The sequence below is a fragment of the Elgaria multicarinata genome, chromosome 23, assembly GCF_023053635.1.
Source record: "Elgaria multicarinata webbii isolate HBS135686 ecotype San Diego chromosome 23, rElgMul1.1.pri, whole genome shotgun sequence".
Taxonomy (NCBI): domain Eukaryota; kingdom Metazoa; phylum Chordata; class Lepidosauria; order Squamata; family Anguidae; genus Elgaria; species Elgaria multicarinata.
In genome coordinates, this window is record NC_086193.1 from 13,095,496 (window position 1) to 13,111,330 (window position 15,835).

At 50.1% G+C, this 15,835-nt stretch overlaps 1 protein-coding gene across 2 annotated transcripts in view; it reads left to right on the plus strand.

Moving 5' to 3' along the window:
- Positions 1-15,342, plus strand: part of UPF1 (UPF1 RNA helicase and ATPase) — a 38,922-nt gene extending 23,580 nt beyond the window's left edge. For both annotated transcript variants that reach the window (XM_063147230.1, XM_063147231.1), the window contains exons 15-24: positions 345-558; positions 1,476-1,593; positions 3,200-3,356; positions 4,402-4,544; positions 6,106-6,280; positions 7,659-7,740; positions 8,158-8,319; positions 9,732-9,949; positions 10,977-11,096; positions 12,762-15,342. In XM_063147230.1, coding sequence (XP_063003300.1) covers positions 345-558; positions 1,476-1,593; positions 3,200-3,356; positions 4,402-4,544; positions 6,106-6,280; positions 7,659-7,740; positions 8,158-8,319; positions 9,732-9,949; positions 10,977-11,093 — 1,386 coding nt within the window. In that variant the 3' untranslated portion in view covers positions 11,094-11,096; positions 12,762-15,342. The remainder of the gene's footprint in view (positions 1-344; positions 559-1,475; positions 1,594-3,199; positions 3,357-4,401; positions 4,545-6,105; positions 6,281-7,658; positions 7,741-8,157; positions 8,320-9,731; positions 9,950-10,976; positions 11,097-12,761) is intronic.
- Positions 15,343-15,835: the final 493 nt, after the last annotated feature.

Sequence of the window (15,835 nt, forward strand, 5' to 3'; positions counted from 1 at the left end):
ATAATGATAATGATGATGATGTTTCGAATGTAGAATTACATAGAAAAGTCATTCATTTCGTTGTGCAGCTCCTGACGAAGGATCCACAAGATCCGAAACGTTGAGCGTTGTACAAGTTTGGTTTAAAGGTTTTTAGAGCCTTTTTTTTCAATATTTCGTATAGAAAAATAAAGAAACCCTTCTTGACATTTCATAGCACCGGAGAGTAGTTGCCTCTTTTCCCTGTGCCCCGAAACCCGCCTCGAGTCTTTCGGCCCCCTGCCTCCTGGGGTCCAGCACCCCTGTGCCTCCTCAAGAGGCGGAGCGGCGCTCTCCTCGCTGACTTTGGCCTCCGTTTGCCTTAGCTGATCCTGGTGGGCGACCATTGCCAGCTGGGCCCCGTCGTGATGTGCAAGAAGGCGGCCAAGGCCGGCCTCTCCCAGTCTCTCTTCGAGCGGCTGGTGGTGCTGGGGATCCGGCCGATCCGCCTGCAAGTGCAGTACCGCATGCATCCGGCCCTGAGCGCTTTCCCTTCCAACATCTTCTACGAGGGGTCTCTCCAGAACGGCGTCACCGCAGGTAAAGGGCGCTCGCAGCGGTGGGGCGGGGAGGAGGAGTGTCAGCAGTGCAGGTTCCTGAGCAGGCTTCGGGTAATCCAGGTAGCTCCTCTCCCGGTGGCCCTCGCAGTGCTGCGCAACTTAGAAGGTGGCGCTTCCGGTCTGAAACAGATTTGACTCTAGCAATGCAGAAAGCCGGGGGAAAGCTGGGATTTCCCCGCCCCCCCCCCAAAAAAAATTGGGGGGTGTGTGTGAATGGATTATGAAATGTGTTATTTTAGCACGCTGAATAAAATGTTTAAGACACGGCGTTCATGTATTTACTTCTCGAAACGATTTCTAAAAACTATCAGGTTATCACAATTTCTGCGCACCAGGAAATTGTAGCTCCCTTCGTTAACAAAAAAAAGGAAAAGAAAAAAAAGAAAGAAAGTAAATTCGATTTGTGATAATTGAACACAGTGTACTTTTAATACACCAAATGTGATAATTTTATGCCAAGCCAACACGTACGAAATTACAGTTTATGTTCCTAAAGCAGCCTTCCTCAACCTGGGGCGCTCCAGATGTGTTGGACTACAACTCCCAGAATGCCCCAGCCAGCTGCTGGGGCATTCTGGGAGATGCAGTCCAACACATCTGGAGCGCCCCAGGTTGAGGAAGGCTGTCCTAAAGTAACAAAGTGACTTACAATCTATAAAAGGTGCTAATAACTGTATTCCCCCCCCCCCAAAAAAATCATTTTTTTCTGGGGGAGAAACCTTTCCCCCCGCCCCTTGGCTTCTATTTGACACAAAGCCTAAATGTGTCGAACTGCAGCTCCCACCATTCCCATTTAGCAGCTGGGGATGATGGGGGTTGCAGTCCAGCCCGTCTGGAGGGAGCCGTGTCTGAGAAAGGCGCCGATGCTGACAAGACGGCTTCTGTGTCCCTCTGCAGCGGACCGTGTGAAGAAGGGATTTGACTTCCAGTGGCCCCAGCCGGACAAGCCCATGTTTTTCTACGTGACCCAAGGGCAAGAAGAAATTGCCAGTTCCGGCACGTCCTACTTGAACAGGTAATGAACTGAGAAAGAGGGGCGGCTCCAGACGAGCCCCTGGAAAAAGGGATGCGTGTGTGCGTGGGCCTTGGTGCCCCTCCCAAAAGAGGGGGGCGGTTGGGCTCTCCAGAAATGAGAAGGTGCTGCCAAAAGGAACGAAGGAGGCTGAACTTCTGAGCCTGTGCGTTGCCCCAAAGGAGAGGCAAAGTCTTGTGGACAGACGGACAGGCGGTTGGGAGAGAGTCCGTTGCACCATGTTCTGCTTGCTGGTCCCTGGCCGACAGCTGCTCGGCCACTGGGTGAACACAGTGAAGGACTAGATGGAGCCTCGGTCATAGAATCGTAGAATAGAAGAGTTGGAAGGGGCCTATGAGGCCATCCAGTCCAAACCCCTGCTGATCCAGCAGGGCTCTTCTGAGGTTCTTACGCGTAGCAATTGGTAGCACACACCATTTTCACTCAACTCCTCTTTCCCCAAACGTATTATCCGGTGAAACCCACTCGAAATGGTGCACCCAGTTAAATTTGCTTGACGTTCCGTCTGGTCTTTGAAGACGGCCTAGAACGTCAAAAGGGCCAAGAAGCCAGGGGTTACGGCTGAGCCCGGGAGGCCCCGCTCCGTAGGGCCAGCTCTGCACGTGCTTAGGCACATGACTTCAGCCTTGACACCAACGAGAAATGCACCGTAGGGGTGCAGTCTTCGCTCCCCCCCTCCCCAATTATACGTGTCGTTTTTATAAAAAAGTGCTTTGAAAATCTGAGAGGTAGAATCAATGAGGGCTTTGGAAAAGGTCGATTGTGTTGAATGAACTGACAGGAGTTGCAGGCAGGTTGCAATAAGGGTCTTGTGGTCAATAATGACACCTTAAGAAAGGCATTTCAACTTTTTAGAATGGGATGAGAGGAGTTCATGCAAAAGCTTGGGACCAACTTGGGACCAGGAGAGAGGGCCTTGTCCCTTACCAACCTGCCCCCGGTCACTGAGGTCATCTGAAGTGCTGCAAAAGCAAAACAAAAAAGCAATCCTGGAGGGCCTCCTAGAGCGGCACTCGCTCCTTTCGCCGCTCTTGCCAGGGAACTCTGTGGCCAGTGGGAAACGTCAACGCAATGGAGCCCTCCACGCCACACAACGGTTGTGCAGGAACTCTCCTCTGCACAACGTGGATATTCTGCGTGGAGTGTTCTCCCAAAAAAAACACCCTCCACCGTTGCGTGGAGTTTTCCCGCCACACCAAACATTTCTCAACAGTGCAAAACCTCCACCGTGGAGTTCTAAAAACCACCGTGGAGAAACGTGTGAACTGAGCCAAATACTTAAATGTGAGCTGGGAAAACTTCCTGACTGTTAGAGCAGTGCAACAATGGAACCAGTGGCCTAGGGAGGTTGTGGGCTCTCCCACACTGGAGGCCTTCAAGAGGCAGCTGGACAACCCTCTGTCAGGGTTGCTTTAGGGTGGATTCCTGCATTGAGCAGGGGGTTGGACTCGATGGCCTTTGAGGCCCCTTCCGACTCTACTATTCTATGAAACCAGGGGCGATTGCCTGTCTCCTTTTGCTTAAACGAGGCCCCAGAGGTGAGATGGATTCCTCTCTTCCCGTTCCTGCCCTCTTCTACACCTTACAGAACAGAGGCTGCAAATGTGGAGAAGATCACCACCAAGCTGCTGAAGGCGGGCGCCAAACCGGATCAGATTGGGATCATCACTCCCTACGAGGGACAGCGCTCCTACCTGGTGCAGTACATGCAGTTCAGCGGCTCTTTGCACACGAAGCTCTACCAGGTATGACGCTCCCCCCTCTGCTGTCCGGCTTCCCTGCATCACCTCAGTCGCCGGAAAAAACCTGCTGGTTCTTTGCACTTCGTTCGAAGCAGCCATACCTGTATTTATAAGTATTCTACTCGGGAGGGCGTAGGAACCTGGCCACAGTTCCGTCGTGAAATAGGGAGGCTATATGGCGTAAGACGGAAGAGCACTGAAAAATAAATGCTAAAAGGCATGCAACAGCACAAAAATACTATGAGTGACAAAAAGTGGGGGAATAGGCAAACCAATGCAATAGAAAATAACTATATAGCAACTTCCAAATTAAGCAGACAGAGGCGGAGTGTCACACAGGTAATTGAACAGGTACACGTGCACACACAGAACACGTGCGAGAAATTCAGCATGACACAAAAGCGTGAATATTATTAAACCCAGATTCACTCTTTTGTGTCGGGCTGAATTTCTCGCAACTGCGGGTTTTTGTGTGTGTGTGTACCTGTTCAGTTACCTGTGTGACCCTGAAGCTTCTCTCTGCTTTGTATCCTGCAATATAGTTTGTTTTCTAGCGTATTGCTTTGCCGATCTCCTACTTCTTGTCACTCGCTATGATATTTTCGTGGAGTTGTATGCTTCTTGGCATTTATTTATTTTTTGGTTCTTACTCAACTGGTGCCCTGTTTTGGACTTCCTATAATATGAAAAAGAAACCTTGGAGAATGTGGCTGTTAACTTCTATCCCACCCTGCTGACTTGTGGAGTCTCCAAGACACCTGGAGCATGACACCTGGAGACACCTGGAAGGCACCAGATGGGAGTTTATCTGCTAAAGAGAATTCTCTGGCAGTAGGATATGAGACTCCAGATTGTCTTTGGGACTCAGAACCGTGTTGATCAATTGATTTTTGGAGTCGGAACGGTGTCTGAATCCAACGGGAGAAGTCCCTCACTCCTGAAAGAGAATGTGGTATCTCTGGGCGGTGTGAGGGGGATTAAAACTTGCTATAGCCAGACTCTTTTTCTGTGTTCTCCTCCCTCGCACGCAACCCCCCCCACTTTTCAGGAAGTGGAAATTGCCAGCGTTGACGCTTTCCAAGGACGAGAGAAAGACTTCATTATCCTGTCCTGTGTCAGAGCCAACGAACACCAAGGGATTGGCTTTCTGAACGACCCACGGCGTCTCAACGTAGCTCTAACCAGAGCAAGGTACAGAAGAAACATCATCATCATCATCATCATTATTATTATTATTATTATTATTATTATTATTATTATTATTATCCCTTTTCTCGCTCATAGAGGTTTTTCTAGCTGGACATGATGGGCTCTGCCAGGTCATGCTGTCTTTTACCGATTCAGGGATTTCGTGACAATTGAGCATGTTTTCAGTACGAGTGCATTATTATTAAAATTTGTATCCTGCCTTTCTCCCAACGCCGGGCCTTAAGGCAGCTTTACAAAATTAAAACATATACAATTAAACATAGAAATATACAGAAGTTAAACATATAATTAAATGTGGTTCAGTCTTAAAACATTTAAAATACAAATAACAGTTTTCAAAAAGTCCAACGCATAAACAGAAGTCCAGGCTATTTGCCAAAGGCCTGCCAGAACAAAAAGGATTTTGCCTGCGCACCAAGGAGGGAGCCAGTCTAGCTTCCCTGGGAAGGGAGTTCCAGAGCCCTGGAGCAGCCACCGAGAAGGCCCTGTTCCGCGTTCTCATTGTGATGGCGGTGGGACCCAGAGAAGGGCCTCTCCTGAAGATCTCAACGCACAGTCAGGCTTGTAAGGGAGGATGCAGTCTATAGAGCCTTTTGCTTCTGCCCAGCCAAGGCTTTCGGATTCCTGAGAACCTGGGCAAGGGGCGGTGGCTTAACACCACATTTCTGGCCCTCGTTCTTGGGTAGAAAAACCAGTGGTCTTCACCGGCTCCGAGTCCAGGCGGCTGTTGGTGGAGGTGCAATCTGCAAAACAGCTCTGCGAGTAACCAGTCAACCTGTGCGGACTGCCCTCGCATAGACATTTGGAAATACGTTGAGTTAAGGATTTAACTGTATTCCACTGGTCCTTAGCCATTAGCTCTGTGTGCCTTTATTTTAATGTGAGAAATCGCACACTGTTTCTGGCCGCTCTGAGAGAGGGCTTTAAAAATCAGAACAAAAATAAAATGAGTGACCGATTGGAAACACGGAGGGACCGAAGTAAGCAGGAACAACCGTGCCATCAGATTACAACCGACTTAGATGGTCTGCAGAGAGACCGAGGCGAACAGGCCTTTTTATTTTCTCCGCATTTTAACCCTAAATTTAAACTTTGCTGTTTTACGTCTATATTTTAACCTATATCCATTTTTGCTGTGTGGTTTTAATCCCGGTTGTGCTTTTCATATTGTATTTTGTATTCGTGTTTTGTAAATTGTTGGTTGCTTTGTGCTTTTCACGGTCTTAATTTTTGTGAACCGCCCAGAGAGCTTCGGCTATTGGGCGGTATAAAAAAATGTAATAAATCAATAAATCGGCACTGAAAAGGCATCAGGCACGTTTCCCTGGGAAGGCGTCCTATATGCAAGGTGCCACAACCGTTGAGGCCCTCTCTCCAGCCCTCACCTGCCTGGCTTCCAGACGCAGGGGATACGGCGAAGAAGGTCGTTGGGCGAAGGCCATAATGCTCGGAGTGGAGCCGGCAGTCCTTCAGAGAGCGGGCAGCGGCTGCGTCCCAGCTCCCCGCTTTGCCCAGCTGCAGTGCTTTGTCGTTGACCCTTCAGGTACGGCGTCATTATCGTCGGGAACCCGAAGGCGCTCTCCAAGCAGCCCCTGTGGAACCACCTCCTGAACTACTACAAGGAGCAGAAGGTGCTGGTGGAAGGACCCCTGAACAACCTCCGCGAGAGTCTCATGCAATTCAGCAAGCCTCGGAAGCTGGTCAACACCATCAACCCTGTAAGTGCCGCGTCTGGGTGCGTCTGGGGAGGTAGAGACCCTCTGCCTGCCTGCCTGCCTCCCCTTCTGAAGTAGGGCGCTACAGAATTGCTCGGTGTCAGGGTTCCGTCGGTAGCCTGGACTCCCTGAGGAACTCCGTAAGGATCTCTGCCCTCTTAAGAGCCCTCTCCTTCCTCCTCTTTATCTTCCCCCTTCCCAGTAATGTGGGGTTTAGGGCGCCGATGTGGGGGTGAGAGATTCTCCAGGCACTTGTGGCTTAACACAACGGTTTCCTAGTAAAGGCAAAGAAACAAATTACTATTGCAGGTATTTAGTCAATAGGTCTGAGTGAAACAAAAGGCACGGAAAGGAAATAAGAGTTGCGAAAACGCAAGTTCTTTTCCCCTGAGCTGCTCCTTCCAAACCCTCTGGTCTTTCTCTGGCTTTGGCCTCTCGCTCTTTTATGCTCCCTTCCCCCAAAACAGAAAGTAAAGTTCCCACTTTGAGGAAGTGAGCCTTAACTAGAGAAACGGAACTATTCCTCTCAGAGATTATTATTATTATTATTATTATTGCATTTATTTGTATCCCGCCTTTTGCCCAATGCTGGGCCTCAAGGCGGCCTTACAGAGTTTAAAACATACATTTGGGGGGGGGAAGGTTTAAAATACACAACAAAATTACTGCATTTCTTCGATTGTAAGACGCCATCGATTGTAAGACGCACACTCATTTCAGTACCACCAACAGAAAAAAACAACAACCCGAAGACACACCCGTGATTCTAAGACGTACCCCATTTTTAGAGATGTTTATATGGGGAAAAAGTGTGTCTTAGAATTGAAGAAATAGGGTATAAGTCATTAACATAAATGGAGGGCCAGATTATTCTCCAAAGGCCTGCTGGAACAACCAAGTTTTAGCCTGCTTCCGAAAGCCCATCAAGGAGGGAGCCGGTCTAGCTTCCCCGGGAAGAGAGTTCCAGAGCACCGGAGCAGCCACCGAGAAGGCCCTGTCTCCCGCGTTCCCACCTGGCGTACATGTGAAGATGGTGGGACTGAAAGAAGGGCTTCTCCAGAAGATCTCAAAGCACGGGCAGGCTCATAAGGGAGGATATGGTCTTTCAAATAACCAGGAGCCAAGATACCCTCTCCCAACAGAAAATTCCAGGCCCCTAGGCCTGAGTTTATGACCTTGCCTCCGCAAAGTCTTTTATATTGAACGTTCTACATTTCAAAGCGCTACACGTACATCACATGCCTTGTACTCCTAACCGCAATGCTGTACGGCAACTCAATATTATCTTCCTATGTCACGGGTGAGAACGGCCCGATAGGCGAAGGCGCGTCGTCGTCTTCCTTTCCCCTTCGTAAGCTTTGATTTGTCCCCCCTGTCCTAGGGAGCCCGGTTCATGACCACCGCTATGTATGATGCCCGTGAAGCTATTATCCCTGGATCGGTATATGACCGCAGCAGCCAAGGTAAGAGATCTTGGGGGGGGGGGGGGTCTCCCCAGGTCTCCCCCCCCCAATCAAAACAAAAGTTAGCCTTTCTCCCAAGCTGTGAATAGTTAAGCTGCCGCCCCAATCGCAGCCTTGTGGGGTTTTCTCCACAGCTCATCTTTGCTCCATAAAATGCATCCTATAGATGGGTGGAAAGGCAGCCTGGAGTGCGGGGAGCGGAGCTTCACAACGGACATTCCCTTGTGCCTTCCGAAGACCAGAAGTTGGGAGGCAGAGCATTCCCCTGTTCTCTGCCTCCGCAGCGGGTCGAAAGGCCTGAGGGAGGGGAGGGAAATGAACCTCTCACGGCTGCCGCCTTGTCCTGCGCTCCTGTTGCCTTAGGGTCGCCGGCTTCCCCCTAACCTCTCTCCTCCTCCTCCTCCTCCTCCTCCTCAGGCCGGCCCTCCAACATGTATTTCCAAACCCACGATCAGATCGGGATGATCAGCGCCGGGCCCAGCCACGTCACCGCCATGAACATTCCCATCCCCTTCAACTTGGTGATGCCTCCCATGCCGCCCCCGGGGTATTTCGGACAGGCCAACGGGCCGGCTGCCGGTAGGTCACCGTCTGGGGGTTGCCCTGCGACCGCTGAAACGCTAAGTGTGCGGGGCGGGACGAAAGAGCTATAAAGGAGCAGTTTGATCATCTTTTCCCCCACTAGTGAGATACGTTCAACGTTGAACCTTGCTCTTTAAGACTTAGTTTTCTGCCCTTCGGCCCCCGGGTTTTGAGACTTAATTTGGCAAGGGAAGCCCATTCGTTGCCCTGTTCTGGTGCTCTGCAGCTTCCGCCCTTCCCGGCTGGCAGGGAGTTGAAAACGAAATGAACTGAAAGGGATTGATCCTGCACACCGAATGAGTTTCTAAACAGAATCAGTTTGTAGGGTTGTGAGTTCGCAGAGGACAGGGGAGCAGCCGTCAGCTTTGGGGAGCTGCTGAGTTTATACTTTGGGGAGCGGCTTTCATGGTTTATTTTTTGTGAGCCGCCCAGAGAGCTCCGGCTATTGGATGGTATTTATTAATTTATTTATTAAATTTATATACCCCCCCCCCCCCCATAGCCAAAGCTCTCTGGGCGTTTTACAAAAGTTAAAAACAGTGGACATTAAAAAGTATACAAAATTTAAAACCATCAAAAATATAAAATCAACAGTATCCATTTTAGACAACAACAGTTCTGGGGTCCATTAAAAAACAAACTTAGCATATGTTGTTAAATGCTGTTTAATGTCTGGGAGAAGAGAAAGGCCTTGACCTGGAGCCGAAAAGATAACAATGTTGGCGCCAGGCGAGCCTCATCAGGGAGATCATTCCACAGTCGGGGGGCTACCACCGAAAAGGCCCTCTCCCTTGTTGCCATCCTCCGAGCTTCCCTTGGAGTAGGCACTTGGAGGAGGACCTTAGATGTTGAGCGCAGGGTACGGGCAGGTTCATGTCGGGAGAGGCGTTCCGTCAGGTATGGTGGCTCCAAGCCATGTAAGGCTTTATGGGTCAAAACCAGCACCTTGAATTGGGCTCAGAAACATACAGGCAGCCAGTGCAAGCGGGCCAGAGCAGGTGTTATATGGTCGACCCTTCTGGTTCCAGTTATCAATCTGGCCGCTGCGTTTTGCACAAGCTGCGGCTTCCGAACCGTCTTCAAAGGCTGCCCCACATAGAGGGCATTGCAGTAATCTAATTTGGAGGTTACCAGAGCATGGACGACTGAAGCCAGGTTATCCCTGGTGCAGAAATGCGAATGAGTGGAAGGTGTGGGCGTCCCAGAGACGTCCTCGGTTGGGAGAGGGGTGTCCTTGGCTCTCGGAGCCCCTTTCCCGGATTTTGGAGGCGGATTCCCAGACGGGAGAGCCTCTTGCCTGACCGCGAATGCCCTCCGCCCCCGGGTTTTGGCGGCCGGAGGCGGCCTCGCCGCTCCCTCCCGGACGCACGTCTCCTTCCCGTGTATTGAGGTCGGCTTTGCTCTTGCAGGACGCGGCAACCTGAAAGGCAAGACCGGCCGCGGCGGGCGCCAGAAGAACCGTTTCGGGATGCCGGGGGCCAGCCAGTCGAACCTGCCCAACAGCCAGGCCAGCCAGGACGTGGTCTCCCAGCCGTTCTCCCAGGGCCCGCTGACTCAAGGCTACATCTCCATGAGCCAGCCGTCTCAGATGAGCCAGCCGGGCCTCTCCCAGCCTGAACTCTCGCAGGTAACGGAGCCTCCTCCGCAGGGGCGGGTGGGGCCCAGCGCCCTGGCTGCAGAGGCCAGCCTTTCGAAGCCCTGGACTGGGGGCGGGGAAGGCCTAGCCCTTCCGATGCGGCTGGGCCGCAACTCAAGGCCACCCCCTGACCGTGCTGAGCAGGGTTGATGGGAATTGCGGTCCATGCGCAGCGCCTAGAATGCTCTACCTCAGGATGTGGCGACGGCCTCCCCTTTGGGTGGCTTTCCAAGGGGGTTGGATCAATTCCTGAGGGAGAAGGAGGCGATCCGTGGCTACGAGCCCTGAAGGCTCCGTGCTACCTCTAGGATCCGAGGTAGTAAGCCTGTGTGCCCCAGTTGCTGGGGAACATGGGCGGGAGGGTGCTGTTGCATTCATGTCCTGCTTGTGGATCCCTGGTTGACAGCTGGTTGGCCCCTGTGGGAACAGTGCTGGGCTAGATGGACCCTGGGTCTGATCCAGTGGGGATTTCTTACGTTCTTATGCAGTCCAGCATCACCTGGAGGGCTGTGCCTTCTTCACCCCTGCCCTACACGGCCTAGTCCCCACTCCCCCCATATGATGAGCCTGCCCAGTCTTTGGAGATCAAGGTCAGAAGCCCTGGTCCCTCAGCCACAGGATGGGTAGAAGAGACCGGAACGCCCTCCTGGTAGAGCTCCGACAGGCTCTCTCCTGTCCGCTTTCTGACATCTGTTGAAGAAGTCTCGATTTCAACAGACGTCACCACTGAGCCGTTCTATTTTTAAGGGATTTTTGTGACGGCTGCCTCTACGTTTCGTTGCTACCTCTTTGTTTTTACTTGTTTCATATTTTGCTTTAACCAAAATAGTATCTTCCCTTTTATTTCTGGAGATGGTTTTGATCAAATGGGAAGGGCATGCATTAAAAATCCGGTGTCCGTATATCTTTGTCCATATACACTGCCAGCCGGCCCAAGAAGTCCTCTCGGATGAAGAAAACAGAAAGCCCCTCAGCAGGAAAAAACACCCCTCTCTCTCTCTCTTTTTTGCCTCTTCAGGACAGTTATCTTGGGGACGAGTTTAAATCTCAGATCGACGTGGCCCTGTCACAGGATTCGACTTACCAGGGGGAACGCGCGTATCAACACGGAGTGACGGGACTGTCACAGTATTAGAGCGTAAGGCGGTTTGGTGGAGGAAGGCGGCAGGGTGGGCGGGCGGGGGAAACAGCCTGGCAGCACCGGCAGCATCCTTTGCTTCGTACACGCCGTGGAACGCCCAGGCGGCCTCTCCTGTCCTCTTCAATAGGGCCTGAGGGCTGTGCGTTAAAAATGAAATCCCCCCAAAGAACTTTGGCACCGGAGCGTTACAGGTTTTCATTCTAAACGTGCCCGGCTGACTTGGATCCCTGCCCTGCTTGTGGGGCTGCCAGAACGTTGCTCTCTAACCTCGCGACAATGGGGAGGGGCAGACTGGGGTGTGCTAGGGAAAGTCACCTTTTCCCCTATGCTTTTTCAGTGGCGTTTAAGAACGCGGCCTACTTCCTTTCTGCCTTTCCCAGTCCTTCGTTTTAAAACGCCTCCGACCCCGACCCCCCTTTTATTTTAAAACATCAGAATTTGGAGGGCCTCTCTGAAACTGACCGACGAGGAAGTTCAGGTGTGACAAAAGAAAGCAGAGGCCGTCACCTCTGAGGACGAGATACTGGGGGCAAATGGGATCGATGTCCTTTTTGTGAGCTTCACGTGGGGCGGGATCTATCTAGCAATGAGAAAAATTCTGCATTACTGTTTTGAACGGGTGACCTGTTTCAGGGCTAGAGATGTAAAATTTCCGGAAATTTTGAAGCCATGGGGAAAAAAACGGGTTTTTTTCGGGGGGAAACGGAAATTTTCGGAAAAATTGAAATAATGCAACATGAGCACTTTTTACAGATTGAAAGTCACTTTGTTACTTTAGGAACATAAAATGTAATTATGTCCAAGTTGGTTTGGCATAAAATTATTACATTTGGTATATTAAAAGTAGCGTATTCAAACAATTATTACAAATTAAATTTACTTTTTTTACTTTTATTCGGTAGCAAATGGAGCTACAAGCTCCTGGACTATTAGGAACCTCGTTGGTTCTGCCAGTTTATGAGGAGCAGGCAAAGAACGATTTAAAAAAAAAAAAAACTGAAGAAACTACCAACATTAGTAACAAAGAAAATTATTTATGTCTCTGCTAGTCCTCCAGTGTCAAGACATAAAGCCTCCATACCCATAAAAAGAACTGAGAAAAAAGGGGGAACCAAGATTCAATGAATATGTATGAAATTTAATCAGACTCATTTCCTGACCTATAGCTATCAGTATATTAGTTTCAGTCTCTGCTTCAGTGGCAGTGCTGCCCCCTAGAGGCAGAAATGCATCTTGTTCTTGCATTTGAGAGTTGTAGTCTCAGTTTAGTGCAGACAGTGTAATAATCTGATACTGTACAGTTTTTAGAAATCATTTGGAGAAGTAAATATCTGAACACCTTGTCTTAAACATTTTATTCATCATGCTAAAATAAAACATCCCATAATCCGTTTTTTCTTCATTTTTTCTAATTTTTTTTGGGGAAAATCTGTTTTCCCCCTGAATTTTTCCGGGTTTTTTCCGAGCCTTCACATCTCTACTCAGGGCACGCCGACGAAATGCCTCGTTTAATTGTCCAGGCTGTTTCTCGCAGTGAACGCAGCGTTCTCCGGTCTCCTCCTGGTTACGATGAGGCGTTTATGACGGGGGCTTTCTCGCGCTCAGGCGTCCTCCGCCCGCGGCACCCTCACTAACGGCCTTTCTCGCCCTCTTTTTCTTTAGGCTGAAGGAGATGAGCTAAGCTTGTGTGGAGCTTAGTTCAACAGCATTTTATTCTGGGTAATAAAAATAAAATAAAACGGATACCTGTTTTCCACTGCTAAAACTGAAGCAACTCTGTGAGAGCAACAGGAGAGAGAGGTAGAGAAAGAGAACGAAACCATCAGAGAGGAGGAAGAGGAAGAGAGAGCGCACGAGAGAGAGAGAGAAAAAGAGAGAGAGCGAAAGAGAGCCCACTGCTAGCTCACTGAGACAAGGAGACTGACCGGAGAGGAGAGAAGAGAGCACTGGAGGACCGACCAGCCACCTCGCTGTGGGGGGGAGCCAAGCCGCCCCGGAAGAACTGAGTGGTCAGCGGAGTTCCCTTCCCCCCCCCTTCCGCCGTTAAACACAGAGAGAGAAAGCGAGAGAGAGAGAAGGGCCTTTGAAGCAAGATTCACTTCATTCTGTTCTTCTCGTTGCCAGCAGGGCTTCACTTTGCAGAGCAGGGCGGGGAGAGGAAAAAAAAATACCCATCTCAGAGTTGTTGGTGTACCATTCTCTCTTTTTCGTTTTTCCTTTTTTTAAAAAAGAAAAAGAAAAAAGTGGCGTGTTGGCATATTTAGGAGCGAGCGCCTCATCCGGGAGGAATGAATTCCTCCGAGCTTGTTGGGAAGCCGGTCGGCCGGTACCCGGACTCGGAGATCCGCGGTTTTTGCTGTCCAGAATCCAGCTTGGCATCACCCACGTTCCGAACGGGCTTCTTGCGACAAGACGAGGCGGTTCCTTTCTTCTTCTTCTTCTTTTTTCCTTTTTAAAAAGAGAGAGCCTTTCAGAAAAAGCAAAAAAAAAAAAGCACTGGATATTTTTTTAGGAGTTTGTCTCTGGAATATTAGTCGTGGGGTGGGCGGGAATCCTTGTTCTGAGAAGCTTAAAAAAAAATTATATTATATAAAAGTTTAATGCCTGAATTAGCGCGCCAGTGGTTTCAAGATCTTTTCAGCATGATTTCAGTCCGTCGGCCTCTTCTTCCAAGGGAGGAGAGCGTTTAGCCAGGGAGCCGGGGGGCACCCTGGGGCCCAGACGGAGGAGGGTGAAAAACCGATTGTCTGCTTTAATCGGCTACTGCCTGGGCTTGGCTCTGTATGTTTTTTTTGGTTTTTTCCCCCCTCCACCACGTTTTCTGTAAGACATGCCATTTGCTTCACAAAAGGGAGACCGGGTATCTGTGTCCTCCATCCCCAGAGGGAAGAGGACCCTGGGGTTGGGCCTGCCCTTTATTAACTCCCACCGATACTGGGGAAACAGTCGTGGAAGCTGGGAATTATATTGGGTTTGAAGTTCAGACTCTCTCAAGAGACACTTGAGGGGCAGGTTCAGGAGGGAGCCAGGTCGGCAGGTGTTGGAAGGTGGCCGCCGATAGGGGTGTGGGTGTAATTCTTGCAGGGTGCGTTGTTTTCATTGTGAGTTCTCTATCCAGCAGGGAATAGGGGGGGTGGAATGAATTGACTACCAGAGATTTAAAAGCAGGTGGGGACAGGACATCCGTTCGGCGGGCTTCTTTGGACTCCCGCTTGGAGTCGGATTGGGAAAGGGCACTTTCCAACACCCCCCCGTCCATCGTGCTAGCAGCAGGAAGCGTTTCTATCCGCATCAAAAACTTACGGGGGGAACCAATGCCTGTTCCCCTGTTCTTCGTTGGGTTTTTTTTCCCCCCTTCCCCCTGCGATGATTCCCTTGACATGCATTGCGTGCCCTTTCCCCTCTAATTGAGACAGTCGTGGTTTTTAAAAGCTGATGAATTAAGTTAGCCTTTTTCTGATCAAAGGGCTCTGAGCATTTGTTTTAATTTCCTGCCTGCGTGTGGAGGAGGAACTTAAGGTAACTCACATGAATGTACTTAAGAGGACCCCTTGCTTTTGCGTTTTTTTCTTTTCTTTTCCCCCCTTTCAGGATTTCAAAATCAGCCCCGTTCCTTCTCTCTTCCCGCCCTCTGCCCATCACTGTTCCGCAAGAAATGTACTAGATCTCTTTTAACCCCCTCCTAGAACCTGCCAGGCCTCCACTTTACTTAAATGGGGAGGGGGGGCGTAAGCCCGTGGAAGGAGAACCTCTCGCCATTCCCATTCAAACTTCTCCAGAGTTCAGACGGCCTGCCGTGTGTAAAGGAAAAAGGGGAGGCAGGCCACCTTCCTGCCTGGAAGACGGACTTTTATTTATTCAGACTAGCCGAGGGGCTGTTCCCCGTTGGGTAGGGCTGCGTGGCTGCATAGGTTTCTGAGCTAGACTTTTAAGTGCTAACCCCCATTTATTTTTGTGTGCAATTGCAATCCACCGAGTAATGTAGCTTCCTCCTCCCTGATTCCTGTCTACCCCTTCCTCATATTTCACTGGCTAATGCCGCTTGCCTCTGCTTTTGTGCTGGGTTACTTTTCCCCCCCTCCCCTTTGTAGCAGTTATAAAATCCTGAGTTTTTATATAAAACCCACCCAAACATCAGTGCTAGCACGGTGTTAAGGCTCCTTTGATTTCTCCCCCGCCCCCCCTTGTCTGTTTATTTTAAAACCTGTTTGTCATCAAATTAATAAAGAGCTCTTGCATTCAATCTCTGGGGTTTATATTTCCGTGTCGACCTTCAGCCTTGTTCGCTACATGCACACCTGCCTTGTAGGCCCGGCTATGTAAACCTGCGAGTCGTCTTAACGCAGGTTAGGCGATAAATTTAAGTATTGCGTCGTCGTCTTCTTTGTTTCCTTTTGCAGCGCCCCTAACTCCCTTGAAATGCCTTTTTAAATGTCGCCTTTCTGCAAATAGCACTCAAAAGATGGCTAGCAAATAGTGCATACATAAAGTAAGAAATGCACCCGTCTGTCTTGGCTTCTTTATTGTGCTTAGAGGGTTGGGTTGGGAGGGGGGCCAGGAGGACTTAAGTTCTCAAAGCTTTTATCAGTTATACACACTTGAGAAACTTTGCTTCTGTTCATACTGCAAGGGGTGGCCGGGAGCGGAATGCATCCCTGCTAGCTATTTTTCCAACTGCTGCACGTAGAGCATGGAATTGTGGAGTTGGAAGGGACCGCCCGGGTCATCTTGTCCAG